The 18,861-nt window shown below is 37.5% G+C and overlaps 2 protein-coding genes across 2 annotated transcripts; both read right to left on the reverse strand.

The window, feature by feature from the left end:
• Positions 1-346: 346 nt before the first annotated feature.
• olfm4.1 (olfactomedin 4, tandem duplicate 1) lies at positions 347-4,376 on the reverse strand. The gene is made up of 5 exons (XM_016248521.1): positions 4,323-4,376; positions 3,092-3,244; positions 2,795-3,007; positions 1,268-1,415; positions 347-1,182 (listed from the first exon to the last, which is right to left on the reverse strand). Exons 1-5 carry the CDS (start codon positions 4,374-4,376, stop codon positions 347-349), a joined length of 1,404 nt encoding a protein of 467 aa, XP_016104007.1.
• A 2,041-nt stretch (positions 4,377-6,417) lies between these two features.
• Positions 6,418-17,134, reverse strand: LOC107563617 (leucine-rich repeat-containing protein 74A). The gene is made up of 13 exons (XM_016248522.1): positions 17,011-17,134; positions 14,656-14,837; positions 14,474-14,581; positions 13,917-14,010; positions 13,785-13,834; positions 12,291-12,372; positions 12,120-12,205; positions 11,299-11,493; positions 10,956-11,051; positions 9,089-9,232; positions 8,882-8,986; positions 7,976-8,061; positions 6,418-6,763 (listed from the first exon to the last, which is right to left on the reverse strand). The coding sequence occupies exons 1-13, from the start codon at positions 17,132-17,134 to the stop codon at positions 6,748-6,750; spliced, it is 1,368 nt and encodes a 455-aa protein (XP_016104008.1). The 3' UTR covers positions 6,418-6,747.
• Positions 17,135-18,861: the final 1,727 nt, after the last annotated feature.

Consider the following 18,861-nt stretch of genomic DNA (forward strand, 5'->3'; position numbering starts at 1 on the left):
TCTGTTTCAGGAGTGACTGTTGTCAGGTACTGTACTCAGTTTGTCACAAAGGCTATGAGTGCCAGACGTACATTTTGTCGTACTCTCTGAAAGGGATAGCATAGTGATAAATCTTTAACTTTTATTAGTCCTATAAGATGGTGTGAATTAGTGTGTATACAGACATCTGCATCTGCATGTTTTTACAGATTTTACAATGTCCTGATCAGCATTAAAAATGTCCAAGAAAAAACAACCTCCACTCCAAGTCATAGTGCTCATAAGACTTTATTACACAAACATAAATGCAGCACACTCATTGCTATTCTGTGATTGACAGCTGCATAAAATATTCATAATTCTCAGGTTACTTGTCAATCAAGAGCTTATCTCTAGAGCCCTCATAGTTGAACCAAACATGATAGCTGATGTAATAACCATTGCTGAACATGTAGAGTTTCTGATCGGTGGGGTTGTAGTCCAAGTAAACATAGGAGTCCTGGAACTTCTCAAAGGGAATGCTAACATAGCTTTCCTGTTCGGTGCGAGTGTCAAAGGTGTAAAAGATCTCCTCAGTTTTAGTGTCTACAGACCTTGTGGCATACAGAACCCCACATATCATGAAAGTGTTTCCTACAGATGGTTTGAAAATACTGGTCTGCCAAACCTCCTCTACTTCAAATGACACTTCATTGATCTTCCCTAAAACTAGTTTACCCTTCGATTTCTCCGTGGCGTAGGTTACCCACAGGCCGGACTCATCGGCTGCAAAGTCCAGGTTCTGGTTGGCTGAGTAATGATATGAGAATTGGGCACTGGCCATAGGAATCACCTTATACTCAACTTTTACACTGGTCATGTTGAGCTTTCCCATAGCAAAAGAGCTTCTGAACTGATAGTACAGGGTGTTTTCCCGCACAATGTAGTTGTTTCCAGTGCCTCGCCAATCATAATTATATTGGACATAAAGCTGATGTGTCTTAAAGCCCTGTCTCATGATCAGATTGTAGTAGTCAGAGTACTGTGTGATTCTGCTGACCAGAGTGTCAGTAGAGCCGGAGTACCAGTACATGTTTTCAGAACCAGGCAGGGGCTTTGAGTCTTTGCCCCATCCTCCATACTTATAACCTGCACTCAGATCTGCATTCAGCTGGCTGATGATGGGTTTGCTGATTCTTCTAATTCCACCATGATTGCAGATTCCTTGTAAAACAAGTAAATGAGTTTATAATTATAGATGATTGAAAACAGAATGGGACATTCAGTGTCTTGATGGAGAAAGACTTACCAATGTCGGGGTTAAAGATTTCATTATGGCGTCTCTCGCACTCTTCTAGTTTCTGCTGAAGAATGATATATTCTCGACGTGTCACAAGAACTTGGTTCTTATCATAGGTGATCTCCAGATGAGTCAGTACAACAATCATAACACTGATCTGTTTTCATCAAAATGAAATTTAATCACAATATTAATGTAAGGTAAAAGGTACAAAATCATCCTGAACAGTTCTTCACAGATTTAACATACATGATTATTTTAGTGTCCAAATCACTTTAACCCAAGTCTTTGGGTTATCGTGGCACCCAGCAACACTACGAAAACATGCAAACTCAACACAGTGATTTTGTTAGGCATGTTCCTGGATCAACACAGTGAATTTTTAAGCATAATTTGACATTGTAAACTTAGTCCTCAAATCCGATTGGTTTATTGGAATGTTGTTACAGGTTCATCAAAGATGTTGATCCAGGAAGATGCTGTACTTGCTGTACTCATGTTTACTCTACAAAGAAAGGCTGAACTGTGAGCCAACTTTGATTGTTGGCTGAACAAAGCCTTGCCTGGATGTTTGCAAGAGTTTGAATGTTAAAACCCTTCCAGAATAGTTTAGGCTGGCTAGTGTTGGTTTAGTACTAGTTGCTTTGCCATGTTGAAACACCTACTTAGCTGGGGAAGATGGTCAACCAGCATGCTTTTTTTTCTGGTGAAACTGGTTGATCTGCTTGTTAAGCAACTTAAGAAACCTTTTGGGGAAACCAGCAGATCAGCAACAGGGTAGGCCATACATTTTTATTATACAGCTCTGTGGAATACTTGATTCTGAGTGGTCAGTCACAACATTCCGAGGTATGTTATCCCTCGATAACAACCGTTGGAAGCTGATAACACAGGCTCATCTGGGTAACTGAAGTCAGCACTGGGAACCATTTTTCTTGGTGAAAGCTTTGCATTTGGTTAGCTAATAAAATATTAAAACTCAATTCAATATTATGTTTACAATTATTTAATGTAATTCTGGTATCGCAGACTCGCTCTCTCTCGTTTCATACAAACGCAGCTGCTGCAACAATTTTGTACACTGTAATGGATTATAAGATAACTAATGTACTGGTAAGATTTTAAAACAGTTTAGTCTTTAATCAATATATTTTATTGCCATTATTATTTATGTGTTGCAATGTTGTGTAATAAGTGGTTTGACTGCACCGTATCCCTTAAATGTTCGTCTGGTTTGAACTTGCCGCTTACTAGCAACTGCTGTCTTCACGGAAGCTTTGCGTTCAAACATTTCAACTCAAATCAATATTTTGTGTCTAATTATTTACTTATATGGCAAATAGCCATGCGATAAGGGGGATAATGTACATCCAGCCAGTTGTTATCGCAGAATAACCCCCGAATGTACTGTGCCTGTTGTCAGTGATTTTGAAAAGAATCACCTTCATTCCTGTACAATATCTAATAGTTTGTTTTGTCAAACTAACACAAAGGGTGCTATTTATGCTGATTGAGCAGAGGTTCATAAAGTTTCACCTGTTTGCGTATGGATATGAGCACGGCAGTGGTGGTTTGTATAGACGCCTGCAGCTCCACAATTAGAGCCTCCACCTGCTTGATCTTGATTTTCACCTCTTCTATGTGGAGCTCACTGTAGGAGTCGGGGTCATCCTCCATCAGCTCGATCAGCACTGTCAGGTTCATTATTTTTGCTACATAGACCTTTAGTTTAACCTCATAAATCTCCACCTGCACGAGAACAGTTAAAGAACAATTAGCTTCTGCAGGTTTCACTTCAGTTTAGTCTCATGAGTTCTTAAGGTTGTACCAAACCTTGCTAATCTCCATCTCCAGTTTGTAGTTGATTTCGACTGCTGTGCTCTCCAGCGAAATGAGCTCTCTGATTGGAAATGTGCTGTTGGGAAGGAAAGCCTCACAGATACATTCTCCACCAGAGGCGCTGCCCTCAGCCCAGGGACTCAGTGCCTACAGAAGACAAGTGAAAGCCATCAGCCTTTCTCTTCTTCTACATCAGCAAGATTAATTTACATTCATGCATTTGGCAGACGATTTTACCCGAAGTCATTTACATTGCATTCAAGGAGTTCACTGTATTAGTTCATGCATTTGGGAATCATACTCATACCTATGACCACCAAACCCTTCCAGGAGCAAGATTGGACACCCCTGCCCTACTGTTTGAGCTAGAGGCACACTACTAATAAATGAAATGATTACTGAAGTTTTGTCTGTGAAAAACCTGTTGTATGCCTTTATATCTTCTCACCTGGTCTACTGTAATTGTCTATACATGGTAATCTCTCAGTGCCACCTGTCCTGCCTGCAACTCGTTCAGACTAAGGGAAGTTATTACACTTGTTATCTTTTTCTCCACTGGCTTCCAGTACAGAATTGAATTCAAGGTGCTACTCTTTGTTTGGTCACACTTTAGTTTGGGGACCAATTCTCACTATTAACTATGACGTTTGCTTCAGTAAACTCCTACTTTGCTGCTTATTAATAGTTATTAAGGTAGTTGTTAAGTTCAGGTATGAGGTAGGTGTAAGGGATCTAGAATATGGTTATGCAGAATAAGGCATTTATATGTGCTTTATAAGTACTAATAAACAGCCAATATGCTAGTAATATGCATGCTAATAAGCAACTAATTAATAGTGAAAACTGGTCCCTCAACTAAAGTGTTACCCTTTGTTTTTAAGGCTTTACATGGCTCAACTACATTGCATTTACGTCGATCGTTTATACACTTTCAAGTATGTGAGCTCTTCCAGTCAAAGTTTTACTTTCTGCCTCTTTAAAATCTATGGGTGAACATAGTTTCTCTTGTGTCTGCTAAACTGCAGTAAACCGCTGCTGTATGTCAGATCTTCTCCAATAGATGAACCATTCAAATCTCAACTTTTGAGTTTGGCTGAGTAAAAAGCATGTATCCTGTAGGTCAGAGTTGCTTCATGATGCTTCCTGATAATTAAATTGTAAAGCTCTTTGTTCAGTTTCTGCTGCTTTTAAACAGGTTATAGAGATAAACTTGTACTGTACTCACCCCCTCGACAACAGCAGACCCAAAGAGGACGAAATAAAGAAGCGTGGCAATCATCCTGCATCAGTTAGTTGTGTTGTAGGAACGGAGCTCTCTGGCTTTTAAAGACCATCATATCTTGTGACATTATCAGCATCTGGACCTTTCACAGCATTATTCTCTGACAACTGATGATGTTCATTTGCTTATGTCCTTTACACAACACCTCTAATGCAATTTACTTTGTGGATTTAAGGCATTGGTCAGATTATGTTGAAACATAGCCAGTAAAAACAATACAGGTGTGCTTTCACATGAAATATGTTATCAGCAGTGCAGGACGCTGTGCAATTCAGATAAACTGGCACTAAAAAGGAATGATGTCACCCAATTTATCAGTAAGAAATATGATCAGAAAATATTTTTCTCTTAATTTATGAAAAATGTGTTTACCAATAACCTATAAGCAAAATAAACTGGTCCCAAATGAGCAAGACACTATTGAGTATCTTAATTTGGGCTAAAATGGGCAACCCTATTATTATGTTGAGTAATAAATTATAAATGGCCATTTATTTTCAATTCACATTGATCTCAACTATCATTTGGTAAAACCAAATAAATTGTATGTGTATCCTGGTGCCGTCTAGGTTATTTTAAAGTGGTATTTAGTAAATTGCATAATAAATTTGCCAATTTGAACAACCATGACAGAGTTACTGAAGCTGTAGTTAGGCTGGTAAATGACACGACCATGTTACATATACCTGTTTACTGTTTACTCTTCAAATATTTTACATACCCTTTTATTTACATAATCAGTTTGGGGAATTTTGTTGTCCCAACTTTATGATTTTGAGTCTCATCAAAGTAGAATCACATGCACTAAAAGTCTAATAGTGCAACACAACATACATGAATATAATAAAGAAAACTGATACAATATAATTGACCAAGTAAGAAAAAAAATGTCTGTATATCCCATGTGGTATATTGCAAGACTTCTGAGCTCCCAGATACAACTTTATGACAATGGCAACTTTATTTATATAGTACAATTAAAGCAACACAAGTTGATTAATGTGCTTTACAATGTCACACAGAAAAACACGCATCACACAGGCAACACATTTAATAAAATTATCACTGATTAAAAGTTATTGACACAGGTGTGTTTTGAGTTGTACTTTAAAATCCTGTACAGTAGCCGCGTCTCTAATATGTTTAGACAGACTGTTCCAAAGTTTAGGCACTTCTACAGCAAAGGCGCAATCTCTTTTTTGACTCAGATGTGTCCTTGGAATTTTGAGTAACTTCCAAGTCGCTGATCTCAAACTTCATCCAGTCTGATATTTAATTAAGAGATCTGAAAGATAGACCAGTGCGAGTCCATGCAAGGATTTGTACACCAATAACAGAAGTTTAAAATCAATCCTATAATAAACTGAAAGCCAATGCAGGGAGACCAGGGTAGGAGTAATATCTTCACGTTTTATACCGTAATACCCATTAAGAGTCTAGCAGCAGAGTTTTGAACTTTTTGCAAATTAGATATAGATGACTGGCTAATTCCCTTACATAACACATTGCAATAGTCAAGTCTTGATGATATCAAAGCATGGATTGCAATTTAAAAAGCTTGTCTACAACGCCGTAGCTCATCATTTAACCAGGGATCAGACCTGTTTTTACTACATTTACTTTTTAAACACATATTTACAGGTTAAATCTTAACAGATGAATAGGTTCATCCACTCCCTTGTCCTGAAAACACTGTCAGACATATTATAAACCTCCCTGAACATTGTGACAAAATCCGTACAAGCTGTAGATAAAGCCTACGAAAATGTCCTTATTCACTGAAAATCATCACCACCACATGGGCACCATGTCCATTTGGTGTTATATTTTTTCTTTTATTTTCTTGGACTTCTTTTTCTTTCCCTTAACTTTTGTTTTACTGGTTGGCTCTGTGTTTAACGCAGGCCTGGATCTGGTCAGGTTAGCTGTGGGGCTAAGTTTACTGCTGGACACGCTCGGGTTGGACCTAGAGTGCATTCCCTGGGCAGAAGCAGGTTTGCTGGTGGATTGTTTAGGGATGCTGGCGAAAAGATTTGGCTGGGAATACGAGCGCATGCCTGGTGAGCTCGAGGCATTCCCTATCATGGGAAGATGCACATGCTCGCTGCTCATGTTATTGACAGAGTAGCGGCTGCTGTTGGACATGATTATATGATGCCAGGAGCTGAGCGGGGTGGCAGAGAATGGCTGAAGGCCACTGGAGTCCTCTTTGGCAGCACCTGGTGATATTATCATGGAGCTCCGTGGAGTGACGGCCTCTACGGCGCTCTCAAAGGTTTTTAGGATCCTGTCACTCTTCTGCTTCTCCTTCTTCTGCCGGGACTCCACTTTACGCAATTGGCGCCGGTGGTCTCGCATCATCTGTTTCCTAGTATCTGCCAGGCCTCTGTAGGGTAGCGAGACATTAATTCAGCAATAGTAACGGCACTGTGAACGTCTTTATTCTCAGCAAGTGCAATGAGAACTGGAAGTGGTGCAATATAGACCTAAAACTCCTAGGCTACATTTACACTACAAGGTACAGTTCCAATCTTTTATCTTATTTTTTTATCTGCCTTTTTACATTCAACTTATGACTTCACTTGTATCCGACATCTGTGTTTCTATTAATCTCCATTTCAAACTGAAGATTTTAATGTGAGCGCCACACTGATCCTATAAAAATAAAATCTAGAAAGCAGGATTGGTGGGAATACACTTTTGGGAATTATGGGTTCAAAGTATCCGCTTCAACAAGTTTTGTGCAAGCGCTTACAGGCACGTCTGCTTCATGAGGACAACTGTGTTCTGTTTTCTATTTACATGTGTGTACCAATATCTGTGTAATATATTTTGTACCTGTGTAAACAAAGCTCTAGTAACCTAAAAAAAATCACAAAACTGAGTTGTTGGCAACAAGTTACCACCAAATTCAAAATCAATTGTGAGTCAAGTTTCTTGTGTGCTTCATGTGAGGAACACTGTGCTGCTGTCTGTGTAGAGTTTGTGTAAGTACAAATGTGTAACAGGACATTGGTAACAACACTGTTTTTCACTTCACTGAGTACTCATGTAACTGGAATTTTATAACTACATTTTGTAACAACAATATGCATAAGAGTAATTGGAACCATTTGTACTTACACATACCATTCGGTGGGTTGTTACATATGTGTAGTTACAGAAATATTACAGCTGTAGATACTATGTACCAATGTGTACTTACACTGTGGTTACATACTACGTACACATCTAGTTACTATGTAAGTACACAGGTATTAGGGCCACTTAATATAAAGTGGGACCAATAAAAGCTTCAAGATATATACTTTTATGCTTACTGTAATATTGTAGTGAAGAGCTGATGTTTGAACACTGATGTAGAGCACTGAAAATTAGTCACTTATGAGGTTCCCTTTACTGCCTATGTACTGTAGACAGATGACAGTAATGCAGCTCTCTAGGGTACGGATCAGAGCTTATGATTTATGATCACAAAGTTGCATTATTGGAGAGAATCGTCCAGGTGCACAGTGTCTGTGTGCTTTGTCATACACTTGATAATTATTGGCTTCATTAGCTCAGTGTTGAGGGTAGAGCAGTAAAAGTGAGCTCACCTGTAGTCCACTATGCCTGTTCGGTCTCTGTCCAGTCTCTGAATCAACTCCTCAATCTGGAACTTCTCCAATGGGATGCTGGATTGCTGTGATCAGATATAAAATATCAAAAATAAAATGTTGTTTGATGCTTAGGTCTAGTTTTACACTGCTGTTTGGACTCATCTGCTCGTTCTTAAAGGGGTCATATGATGCGATTTCAATTGTTCCTTTCTCTTTTGAGTGTTACAAGCTCTTGGTGCATAAAGAAGATCTGTAAAGTTGCAAAGACTAAAGTCTCAAATCCAAAGAGATATTCTTTATAAAAGTTAAGAGTCAGCCACACCCCCCTAAAACACTGATGGTAAAACTAACGACATTATTAACCGTCTTGATATTTACTTTGAAAGTTGAAGCTGCGATTATGGAAAGGGGCGTTACATTTCCGACGCGTGCTTGTGGTGTTCGGCCAATCACAATGCACTGGGTCAGCTGGCCAATCAGAGCAGACTGCGCTTGTCAAAGGAGGTGGCTTTGTTGAAAACGAAGCGTTTGAGAGAGGCGGGGCATAGAGGACCTACAATGTACAGTATTTGAAAAAGAATGTGTTTTTTGAACATTGTCAACATATTCTGTTACACCAAATACACAAAATAATTATCTTTAAAATAGCATCATGTGACCCCTTTAAACCATTTTCCACATGTCAGAATAGTAGTGCTGTGATGATGAAAGCACTGAAATAACGCAAGTGGAAGTCTGGGAATAATGAAAACATGCAAACAAATGAAAACTCTCTTATACTTCTTGAGCTTGTTCTTTGTCTAGATTGCAGCTGTGCTCACTCTGGACATTCATCAATGAGCTTCATGGATTTTACTTTTTACTTTTCAGGAAAGTGGGACTTTTTTGGACCCAGGTCAATACCTGAACGGCTCTCCTGAAGTCTACGACAGGAACACGCATTGTCCCATCCTTGTCGATGTTACGGAAGAAGTCCCACAGGCGAAGCTTGCGCTGATCAAGGTAATCCTTCGAAAAGACAATTCAGCAAATGTAGTGAGACTGTACATTTGAGAAACACACAAATCCAGATTTCAGCAGATTTCATTCTCATGAGTGTGGACTATCTACCTGAATAACTTTCATGGGGTCGATGCGTTTGCGAGGTTTTTTGGCGATAAAGCCGCCAACGCCTCCATACTGCACCTCCAGACTGGGATGCTCCTGACAGATCAGCTCCAAGAGCTGCACGAAGTTCTCATTCACCAGCACGTTCTACAACACAAACACATTTTATGCCCATTCTAAATTTTATTTTTTATTTTAATTATTATTATTAACTGGTATGTCTGTCCCATAGTTACCACAGTTAGAACAGTAAAATAAATACAGGACAAAACACTTCCTGTAAGGCTTTTGGTGATGTCAGAGGTCATACGTCCAGTCAAACTCTACAGTATTTTTACACAAATTCAGTTCACATAAAAAACACCATTGTTCCAATTGATCAAAAATGACAAGCTAGATTTATGTAGGAAACTATGGAATCCTGTATAAGACCACTTATATGATCCTATGAATATGATATTTTATCATCTTATGTATCTTATGCACTGTCATTGTCACACTCCGGTGCACTAAAAACACTCTCGAAGATTAAGGTAAAATCATCTTTAATTGTCCACACAGAAGGAAAATTCACAAGAGGAAGTCTTAGCACACTTGAAAACATAGACGAGATCCGACAAACTAATGCAGCACAGACAGGAACTTAAGTACAGAGGCAAATAAAGATAATTAACTAGACACAGGTGAACAGAATGAACTAATCAAACACGAGGGAAAACTAGGTCAAGGAAAGCATGAGGAAAGAAAACAAACTAAAAGTCCATGATATTGACAGTCATGTTGTTTTTATTATTTTATTTATTTTATTTTTTATGTGTTTTTCTTTATGCCTTCAAGATGTAAGCACTCTGATCTTTTGACTTGACTAACCTTCAAGAATTGTATACATCAGGAATATTTATCTTTGACTGATCCAAACTGATAGACAAAAAGTATATGGTAACAAATTAGATTAGGGAACGCATATTCACTATTAACTTTCTCTCAATAAACTCCTATTTTGCTTCTTATTGATAGTAAGTAAGGTAGTAGTTGTAGTAGTTATGTTTATGTATTGGGTTAAGGGATCTAGAAAATGCTCATGCAGAATAAGACATCACTATCTGCTTTATAATTACCAATAAACAGGCAATATGCTAGTAATATGCATGCTAGTTAGTGAGAATTGGTCCTTAAAATAAAGTGTTACCATTAATTTGTTCCCTCACTTTAATAAACCATGGCCACATTTACTTAAGCAGATTAGTACAATGTGGCCACAATTCACTAAAATTAGATAACAAATTCTTAATTCATGGCCATGATTGAACTAAAACGAGGGAATGAATTCATATAATGGGTGAATGTATTCTTAATTTGTGGCCACAATAAATATAATGTTGTCTGAATGTTGTGCAGGGCTGCATAAACCAGTCCAAAATGTAATAAAATCTTCACTTTTAGCTTTTTGTGAAAATCACTTTTTCTGATCGACCACAATCACCGTGTGTGTCTAATCGTCTGTGTTTCTTTAAAGATCACAGAGAATACGCTTTCAAATGCATGAATAAGGTGCAGTTTTGCCTTGGGGTGTCCAGTGCTTATGCATTTGTTTCTTTAAGGTACAGAATATGTGGAAGTCTGAATCAATGCACAACTTATAAGCCTAATATTTTTAATATTCTGGAAAAGAAACAATAAATGCATAATGCATAATAATTAGTGTTTCCGCTTCTAGTCATAATTGCATATAATTGGATCTGAAGGCATTGCAGTAAGTACAGTGAACGTTTACGTACTAAAGTTTAAGTTATAAATAATAACAGCTCTGTTGATTATGAAAATTTATATTTATACTGTGCATCGTGTGCCGTGACGCTGCTGCACTCACACATATGTTGATCTCCTCGATGGCAGTTTTAGGTGTGTTCTTGACCACGTTTATCAAAGTAAGAGCTCCCTCCACTGTCAATGAGTTATACGCCATCTGTAAGAAAACAATTATCATTATCACACTGATCACTTTCAAAATCTGTGTAACATAAACGGGATTCTGCCTTAAAATGACTCAAATTTGCCATTTAGTCTATAATGTCTGAGATGCCCTGTAACATAATTTAACTGCTCATTACTCAAATGAGTTGTTGCATATGATCGTGTTGCATTGTACTTGTGCAATGTTTAAAAAGGTGATTCTAATCTAACTTGACAGTCTAAAGAGCCGCCTGACACACCTGCAGCACTCTGAGCGTGTCGTTGGCCTCCAGTCCCTTACACAGCAGGCTCGCTCCTTCATCGCTGATGCGGTTGTTGTTGAGGTCCAGGTGAACCACGGTGTTGTTGAACTTTAGTGCTTCACCCAAAGCCAAAGCGCCCTCGTTTCCAAAGCCATTAAACGAGAGGTCTAAGTGTTTCAAAGTCGTGTTGACCTGATGACAGAGGCGTTGTGTGCGCTGTGTGAACATGATGTAGTTCTAGACTAAATGTGAATGTGCATTAATTCATCCCACTCGCAAAAAACAGATTTAGTATTCATCAAAATGAATTAAAACAGTGAAATGCAAACTAAGAATATGTAACTAAATATGTTAAATAACACAAATGTATCTAATCCCATTTTATTAACTTATGTCTTTGCTGCTGACCTTTGATGATCCAGTTCAACCATACTAATAAGCAAAAATGACTTTAGATAAACTATTGTGCTTCATTGGTTTTTTATTGCTGAAGAGTGTTTCTTCTCCTGCGTTCTACTGTACAGACGTGAATTTACTTTTCCTTCAGCCTGAGGTTTATTCATTACACTTTTTGGTGTGAAAGGGCTTTTACATTTGCTATAAATAGAACTTCTTATATTAAAAACAATCAAGCCCAGCTCATATTTAAAAAGTAACGCAAAAGTAACGTAACGCATTACTTTCCATAAAAAGTAACTAACATAATTAGTTACTTTTTTAGGGAGTAATGCAATATTGTAATGCATTACTTTTAAAAGTAACTTTCCCCAACACTGACACAATGTGACACTGAGCTGTGTGTTTGTGTGTGTGGGTACCTTCAGTCCAGCACAGAAAGCTACAGCTCCTTTCATTCGCAGATGATTCCAGCTCAGATCAAGAACTTCTAAACCGTCATTATTTGCTGCATGAACATACATGTATTTATTGTGCTTGCTTTCTTTGTGCAGTGAAGTTTAACTCTCACACACCAAGCGTGTCGTTTTCACCTATCATCTGACCCAGATGTTCACCACCTCTGCCGCAGAACTGATTGTGACTCAAATCCAGCTCCTTCACTCTGTAGTTGCTCTGGAGATACAGATGTTTCTATTCTCAGGAACTAGAGTTGAGATGTATTCAGTTGCTATTCAGTTTCTGTAACTCATGCATCAGGTGCAGTGTGTAATTTCTGCAGCACCAGAATTAGTTCACGATCCCCATGTCATCCTCAATGCCCCATCAAAAACATTGTGTGTTATCAGGATACTTTGTTGTAGATCATCAAGACAGATCAGTTTGTGCTATGCTAAGCTAAACTACATTCATGCATTTGACAGGCACTTCTATCTAAAAAGACGTGCATAGCATTAAATGTACACATTTGGTAAGTTCTTGCTTTCCCTGGAAACTGAACTCATGACCTTGGTGTTGTTCGTGTCATTGCTCAACTGTTTAAGTGACAAGAGGACTTTTTAAAAAATAAATAACCATGCAATAGCACATTTTGGCTAAATAAGTGATGCAATTATTTATGTTTTGTTGCAAAACCTGTGTCAGACTAATAAAACCCCTTCTGTTGTGTTTAAAGTCATGTTCTTGTCATGCCAATCTTACTCTCAGACAATTTTTAAACGGGATTTTGAGCGACCCTGTATGCATTACTCTTACTAAACTAAAAACACTAAAGGAAATATTTAATTTGACAATTTAACTTTGGTAATGTAATGTAAAGTGTGCTTTAAAAAGACATTGCAACTCTTAAGTTTATATCTCACAATTCAGACTTTTTTCTCAGAATTCTGATTTTACATCTCACAATTCAGTTTTTATTTTCAGCCACGGGATAAGAAATAAAAACAAATTGCAACTTCAATGTCACAATTATGATTTGTTTTTCTTGCAATTGTGAAATATAAACTCAGAATTGCAAGACAAATCTGAATTGTGAGATACAAAGCCACAATTACCTTTTTTATTACAATAGAATAGAATAGAATAGAACACCCATAAAAAGTGCACAGCAAACCAAAGCTAAAACTGTTTCAGACACTCCCCCTATGTGCCTTTTTTTGGACCAAAATTAAGATAAATCACTTTGATTAGATTTGATTTATATTTGGTGTACAATGAAAAAGCACATGCTCTTGTTGAGAAACAGTCACATCTAGTGGATATTTTTTCACATTTCCCCCATTTAGATGAATGAGTGACTATAGTTTACCTAAAAATGAACATGTTGTTCCAAATCCATATGACTTTCTTTCTTCTGTGAGACACAAAACTAGATATTTTGAGAAAGGTCTCAGCTTTTAGTCCACACAATGGAAGTCAATGGGCACCAAAAGTGTTTGGTTACCATTTGTGTATTGCTGAAGAAAGAAAGTCATATGGATTTGGAAAGAGATGAAGGTGAGTAAATGATGACAGAATTTTCAGTTTGGGTGATCGATCACTTTAGCTACATTTGATTTGTATAAACAGATTGTGGTGCATGAACTTACAGCAAACGCATCTGCAAACCATTTGGCATCATCTTCAGCAAACTTATTCCCTGTGAACATAAACATTGTGGTTTGTCACTGTGAATCAGGTTTACCATATGATCATGCTGAATGTACTTATGCATGAAATACCTGACAGTTTTAAGGATTTAATGGAAATGTTTTCCAGGAGCATCTTAGCGACACACTCGGCTCCAGCAGACTGAAGGTGATTGTCAGAGAGATCCTGGAAGACGCCAGAAGTTAATGCTTTGCTTCCCTCTAGTGGACAAATTTATCACAACAGGTGAACAGTAAAATAGACTTACAAGATTGTGAATGGTGAAATTGGCCCTCAGCATCTCCATGAGATATCTGGCCCCTTCGGCTAACAGGGAGTTGTCTGCCAGCTCCAGTGTTGTGGTGTGCATGTCCGTCTACACACACAGAGCGTCTGAGATCAGCACATCAGCTGTAGATCATCAGAAACATCAGAAACGGCCAGTCTTACCACTAGAGCGATGGCCAGGGCTTTTGCTCCCAGAGGACCGAGTCCATGATGGTTGAGGTTAATGGTGGCAGAGCCCGACTCGGCTCCAGCAGACTGAAGGTGATTGTCAGAGAGATCCTGGAAGACGCCAGAAGTTAACATTTTGCTTCCCTCTAGTGGACAAATTTATCACAACAGGTGAACAGTAAAATAGACTTACAAGATTGTGAATGGTGAAATTGGCCCTCAGCATCTCCATGAGATATCTGGCCCCTTCGGCTAACAGGGAGTTGTCTGCCAGCTCCAGTGTTGTGGTGTGCATGTCCGTCTACACACACAGAGCGTCTGAGATCAGCACATCAGCTGTAGATCATCAGAAACATCAGAAACGGCCAGTCTTACCACTAGAGCGATGGCCAGGGCTTTTGCTCCCAGAGGACCGAGTCCATGATGGTTGAGGTTAATGGTGGCAGAGCCCAGGTTTCTGAGGAAGTATCTGACAGGAACGACTCCCACCAGCTGACAGCCCTGTAGGTATAATTCTTCAGTGGACAGGTCCTTCCTGATGAGCTTCACCTCTGATACTGGAGAAAAACACCAGAGCAGTCATTTCTCATCATTTCTTATATTGTATTGAGTGTCTACTATTGTCCTTTTGACACACTATTTTCCTATTTTGATGCTGTAAAGCTGCTTTGACACCATCTGTATTGTTAAAAGCGCTATATAAATAAAGGTGACTTGACTTGACATGAGTACAAGGTTGGGCAAAATTCACTGTTGAAGAACGCATATCACATTAAGAATATCACACACACACACACACACACACACACACACACTCACACTCACACGCACTCGCACTCGCACTCGCACTCGCACTCTCACACACACACACACACACACACACACACACACACACACACACACTCACACACACACACACACACACACTCTCTCACTCTCTCACACACACACACACACACACACACACACACAGTCGTGTAAAATAAATATTAAAATATCTCTGAAGTATATTCTCATTCTTATTTACAATTTTTTTTGCACACCAGTATTTTTGTGACTAGGAACATGAAATTATCCAGCCATGGCTTCCTGTTTCACATGAGTGTAAATATGAGGAACACAAAGGCCAAATTCCCTTAATCATCCATCACAATGAGAAAACCAAAGAATATAGTTCTGACGTGCAGAACAAGATTGTTGAGCTTCACAAAATAAAAAGTTGCTGTAGGAAAAGAGCATTGAAAATTCCCATTTCCACCATCAGTGCAATAATGAAGAATTTCCAATCAACTGGAAATGATACGACTCTGCTGGAAGAGGATGTGTGTCTAAACTGTCTTAAAGCAAGGCAACGAGGAGAATTTGGGTGGCCAAAGACTCTTCAATGACCACAGCTGGAGAATTGCAGAAAATAGTTGAGTTTCGGGGTCAGAAAGCATAAAAACATTTCAAACAGCACCTACTTCACCACATGATGTTTGGGAGAATTTCAAGAAAAGAAAATGCTCTCATCTAAAGACAAACTCGAGCTGTCGGACACGACCGGACCTGGATCTGTCGTCAGACAGAACAAAAAATCAGCTTTTTAGCAGCAAACACTCAAGATGGGCCTTGGTTGATCTTCCAACAGGACAGTGATCCAAAAACAATCAAAATCAATGATTCTGGATGAAGGAATGGTCTCTGATCTCTTATCAGCTGCTCTCTAACCTCATCAGGTATTATAGGAGAAGACTCAGAGCTGTTATTTTGGCAAATTGAGGCTTCAAAAAGTATTGAATAAAAGGGCACGATTAATTGTGGTCAGTGTGTATTAGAGAAAAAAACATTTATTTCATAATGAGATTTTCTCCCCATTTTAAATTCTTATTCTTCATTGAAAGGTTTTGTAAATGTTTAAAATAAAAATGATAAACAATTTTTTATTAATTTTTATTGTTATATTGTATATATATATATATATATATATATATATATATATATATATATATATTTATTATTTTTTTTTTTTTTTAATTTTTTAATGCTACATGTGTTGTTTTTGGGAGTCACTTACTGTCTCTCAGTCTAAAAGTAATTTCGGACCGTGTGGAAAACTATTTAAAAATTTTATTGTGTTTATTTTATTCATTTATTTTTTTCTTCTGCGAGATAATATCCCCTATTGGGCGTAGACTGGCTCTTTTAACTTGTAATACCCATATAGCAGCACGGGTTCACGCAAAGCAACACGCACCCAGCTTATATATATATATATATATAGTCATTACTTGTTTTGTGTATAATGCTTTAGCAATATTGTATGTAAACAGAATCATGCAAATAAAGTACTTTATGAAACTGAATTACCTTCCTTTTAATGTGAGTTTTATGGAAACCTGTTTCTGCCACTGAATAAAAAATAAAAAAGGCTTATAGTTTATATCACGCAATTCAGACTTTTTTTTCTCCGAATTATGAGTTTAAATCTTGCAATTCTGACTTTATAACTCGCAATTCTAAGAAAATAAGAGTCAGAACTGTCTGATAAATTCACTTTTTTTTTTTAAACAAAAACATATTCAGTGACAAATATACCCCGGCAACTTAAGACAGCTTTTGTGCTCCAGGGTCACATTTATTTATTTTAATTTATATTGCAGTTATGAATCTGCATCCTGTTTGGTGCCTCATTTCAAATTTGCAGCACAAACCCTGAATTCAGATCTACAGTACATATCCGTTCCTTACCCTGAGCGTCCGGCTCTGTGTCGCCTTCATCCTCCAGAATCACGTCGTGTGGATTCTCATAGTCGGTCAAGCTGAGGGAGTCCAGAGAGAGACTGTGAACACTGATGTCTTCGTCACCCCTCATCTTCTACATACAGTTCAACAGTGTCATATGAAGGTCTAGTGTTGTCCAGTGTGAAGCTGGTTTATGTGTCTTAGCAACAGGTGTATATGTGACACCTGCACTACTGCTGGAATCCACCTGTGCATGCAAAGAGAAAGTCATTAAAAATGCATGTCAGATGGAGACTCACATTCCTGCACAACCACTGAAACTGCAGCAAAACACTCATTTGTGTGGTGTGCTGTCTGGAGTCATTTCTCTTTTTCTTAAAAGTGCATGAACTGCATGAATGAAACACATTTGCTATAATGTCGTTGTTATTGCCACTGATCAGTTGATTTATCAGATAGCAAAAAATCATTAAAACATTGGATGAAATGCATCTCACGTATGTTCATACCACTGAAACTGCAGCAAAACACTCATTTGTGTGGTGTGCTGTCTGGAGTCATTTCTCTTTTTCTTAAAAGTGCATGAACTGCATGAATGAAACACATTTGCTATAATGTCGTTGTTATTGCCACTGATCAGTTGATTTATCAGATAGCAAAAAATCATTAAAACATTGGATGAAATGCATCTCACGTATGTTCACGCTCAGGTCAAAACATTTTGAGTAATCAAATATTTGTTTATTTGTTTGTTTATGCATCTGGCATGAAGAATCCGGGGAATGCATGAACTGATAAAATGTAAGCTTGAATGCAATCTCACTTTGGATGAAAGTGTCTGCCAGATGCATACATACAAAAAAAATAAATAAAAAAAGCAAAAAAGCCATAAATGTTTTGATCTGAGCATGAGATTTACTGTATTCCATCTGAACAATTTCAAGGATGTTCTTGTCTTCTGAGAACTCTTTGCCAAGGTAGGCCATCTCTTTAATTTTTTTTGTCATAACAACTGATCATTGGCTATATTTATTTATGTTGATAATAATATCTTGGATGATGCATTCTGTGTTTAAACTCAACACTAAATACTCTAGGTTGCAATTTTAGCTGTTTGTAGAGGAGGCGTTTTACCCGTCTTACCTTACATGATAACCACAGCAGTTCTGATAACATCAGAACAAGAAGTCATCCAATATTATTTACTTTTATAGATAATTTATAACAGATATTGTAAGTAGAATAAATGTTACTTAATGAAAAACAATTTATTTTTTTAACATGAATACATTTTTTTATTATGCAAAAAAAAATCTTTAGCATTCATTAAAATATCCTTAGAATTCCTCAACTACACATCAATATCTTTCTTGGGAATAAAAAATAAGGTGTTTTCTTTTAAAATTTACATTTTTGAATGTTGAATGTTTCAAAGAGTCACCAGAAAGCAACATTTTTGACCTGTACAAAAGCTTGGGGATACATTTGTTTTTTAAATAAAATTAGAAAAATCAGTCCAAAATAAGTAAAATAGTTGTTTCTTCAAAATGATGACAAAAAGAGCAAGTTTATCATTTAAAAAGAGCTAAGAACTTAATTGGACAGAAGCCAGAAATCTTTCCATTCTGACACTGAATTTATTATTCCAAAAACTTACACATAAAGGTAAAGTATATATATAAGTAAAACAAACTATACAGGTGCATCTCAATAAATTAGAATGTCGTGGAAAAGTTCATTTATTTCAGTAATTCAACTCAAATTGTGAAACTCGTGTATTAAATAAATTCAATGCACACAGACTGAAGTAGTTTAAGTCTTTGGTTCTTTTAATTGGGATGATTTTGGCTCACATTT

Source organism: Sinocyclocheilus grahami, unplaced genomic scaffold, assembly GCF_001515645.1.
Source record: "Sinocyclocheilus grahami isolate Dianchi unplaced genomic scaffold, SAMN03320097.WGS_v1.1 scaffold881.1, whole genome shotgun sequence".
In the NCBI taxonomy this organism is placed as follows: domain Eukaryota; kingdom Metazoa; phylum Chordata; class Actinopteri; order Cypriniformes; family Cyprinidae; genus Sinocyclocheilus; species Sinocyclocheilus grahami.

What these genes read in the sequence shown, in the direction of transcription:
- olfm4.1 (XM_016248521.1), bottom strand. Translation starts at nt 4,376, where the DNA reads ATGATTGCCACGCTTCTTTATTTCGTCCTCTTTGGGTCTGCTGTTGTC. An exon ending in TGGAGATGGAGATTAGCAAG is followed by an intron (nt 3,008 to 3,091) that starts GTTTGGTACAAC and finishes GTTCTCGTGCAG; the next exon opens with GTGGAGATTTATGAGGTTAA. An exon ending in AATCTTTAACCCCGACATTG is followed by an intron (nt 1,183 to 1,267) that starts GTAAGTCTTTCT and finishes TTGTTTTACAAG; the next exon opens with GAATCTGCAATCATGGTGGA.
- LOC107563617 (XM_016248522.1), bottom strand. Translation starts at nt 17,134, where the DNA reads ATGAGGGGTGACGAAGACATCAGTGTTCACAGTCTCTCTCTGGACTCC. An exon ending in CTTTCTGTGCTGGACTGAAG is followed by an intron (nt 11,494 to 12,119) that starts GTACCCACACAC and finishes CTCTGTCATCAG; the next exon opens with GTCAACACGACTTTGAAACA. An exon ending in TCGAGGAGATCAACATATGT is followed by an intron (nt 9,233 to 10,955) that starts GTGAGTGCAGCA and finishes TTTGTGTTGTAG; the next exon opens with AACGTGCTGGTGAATGAGAA.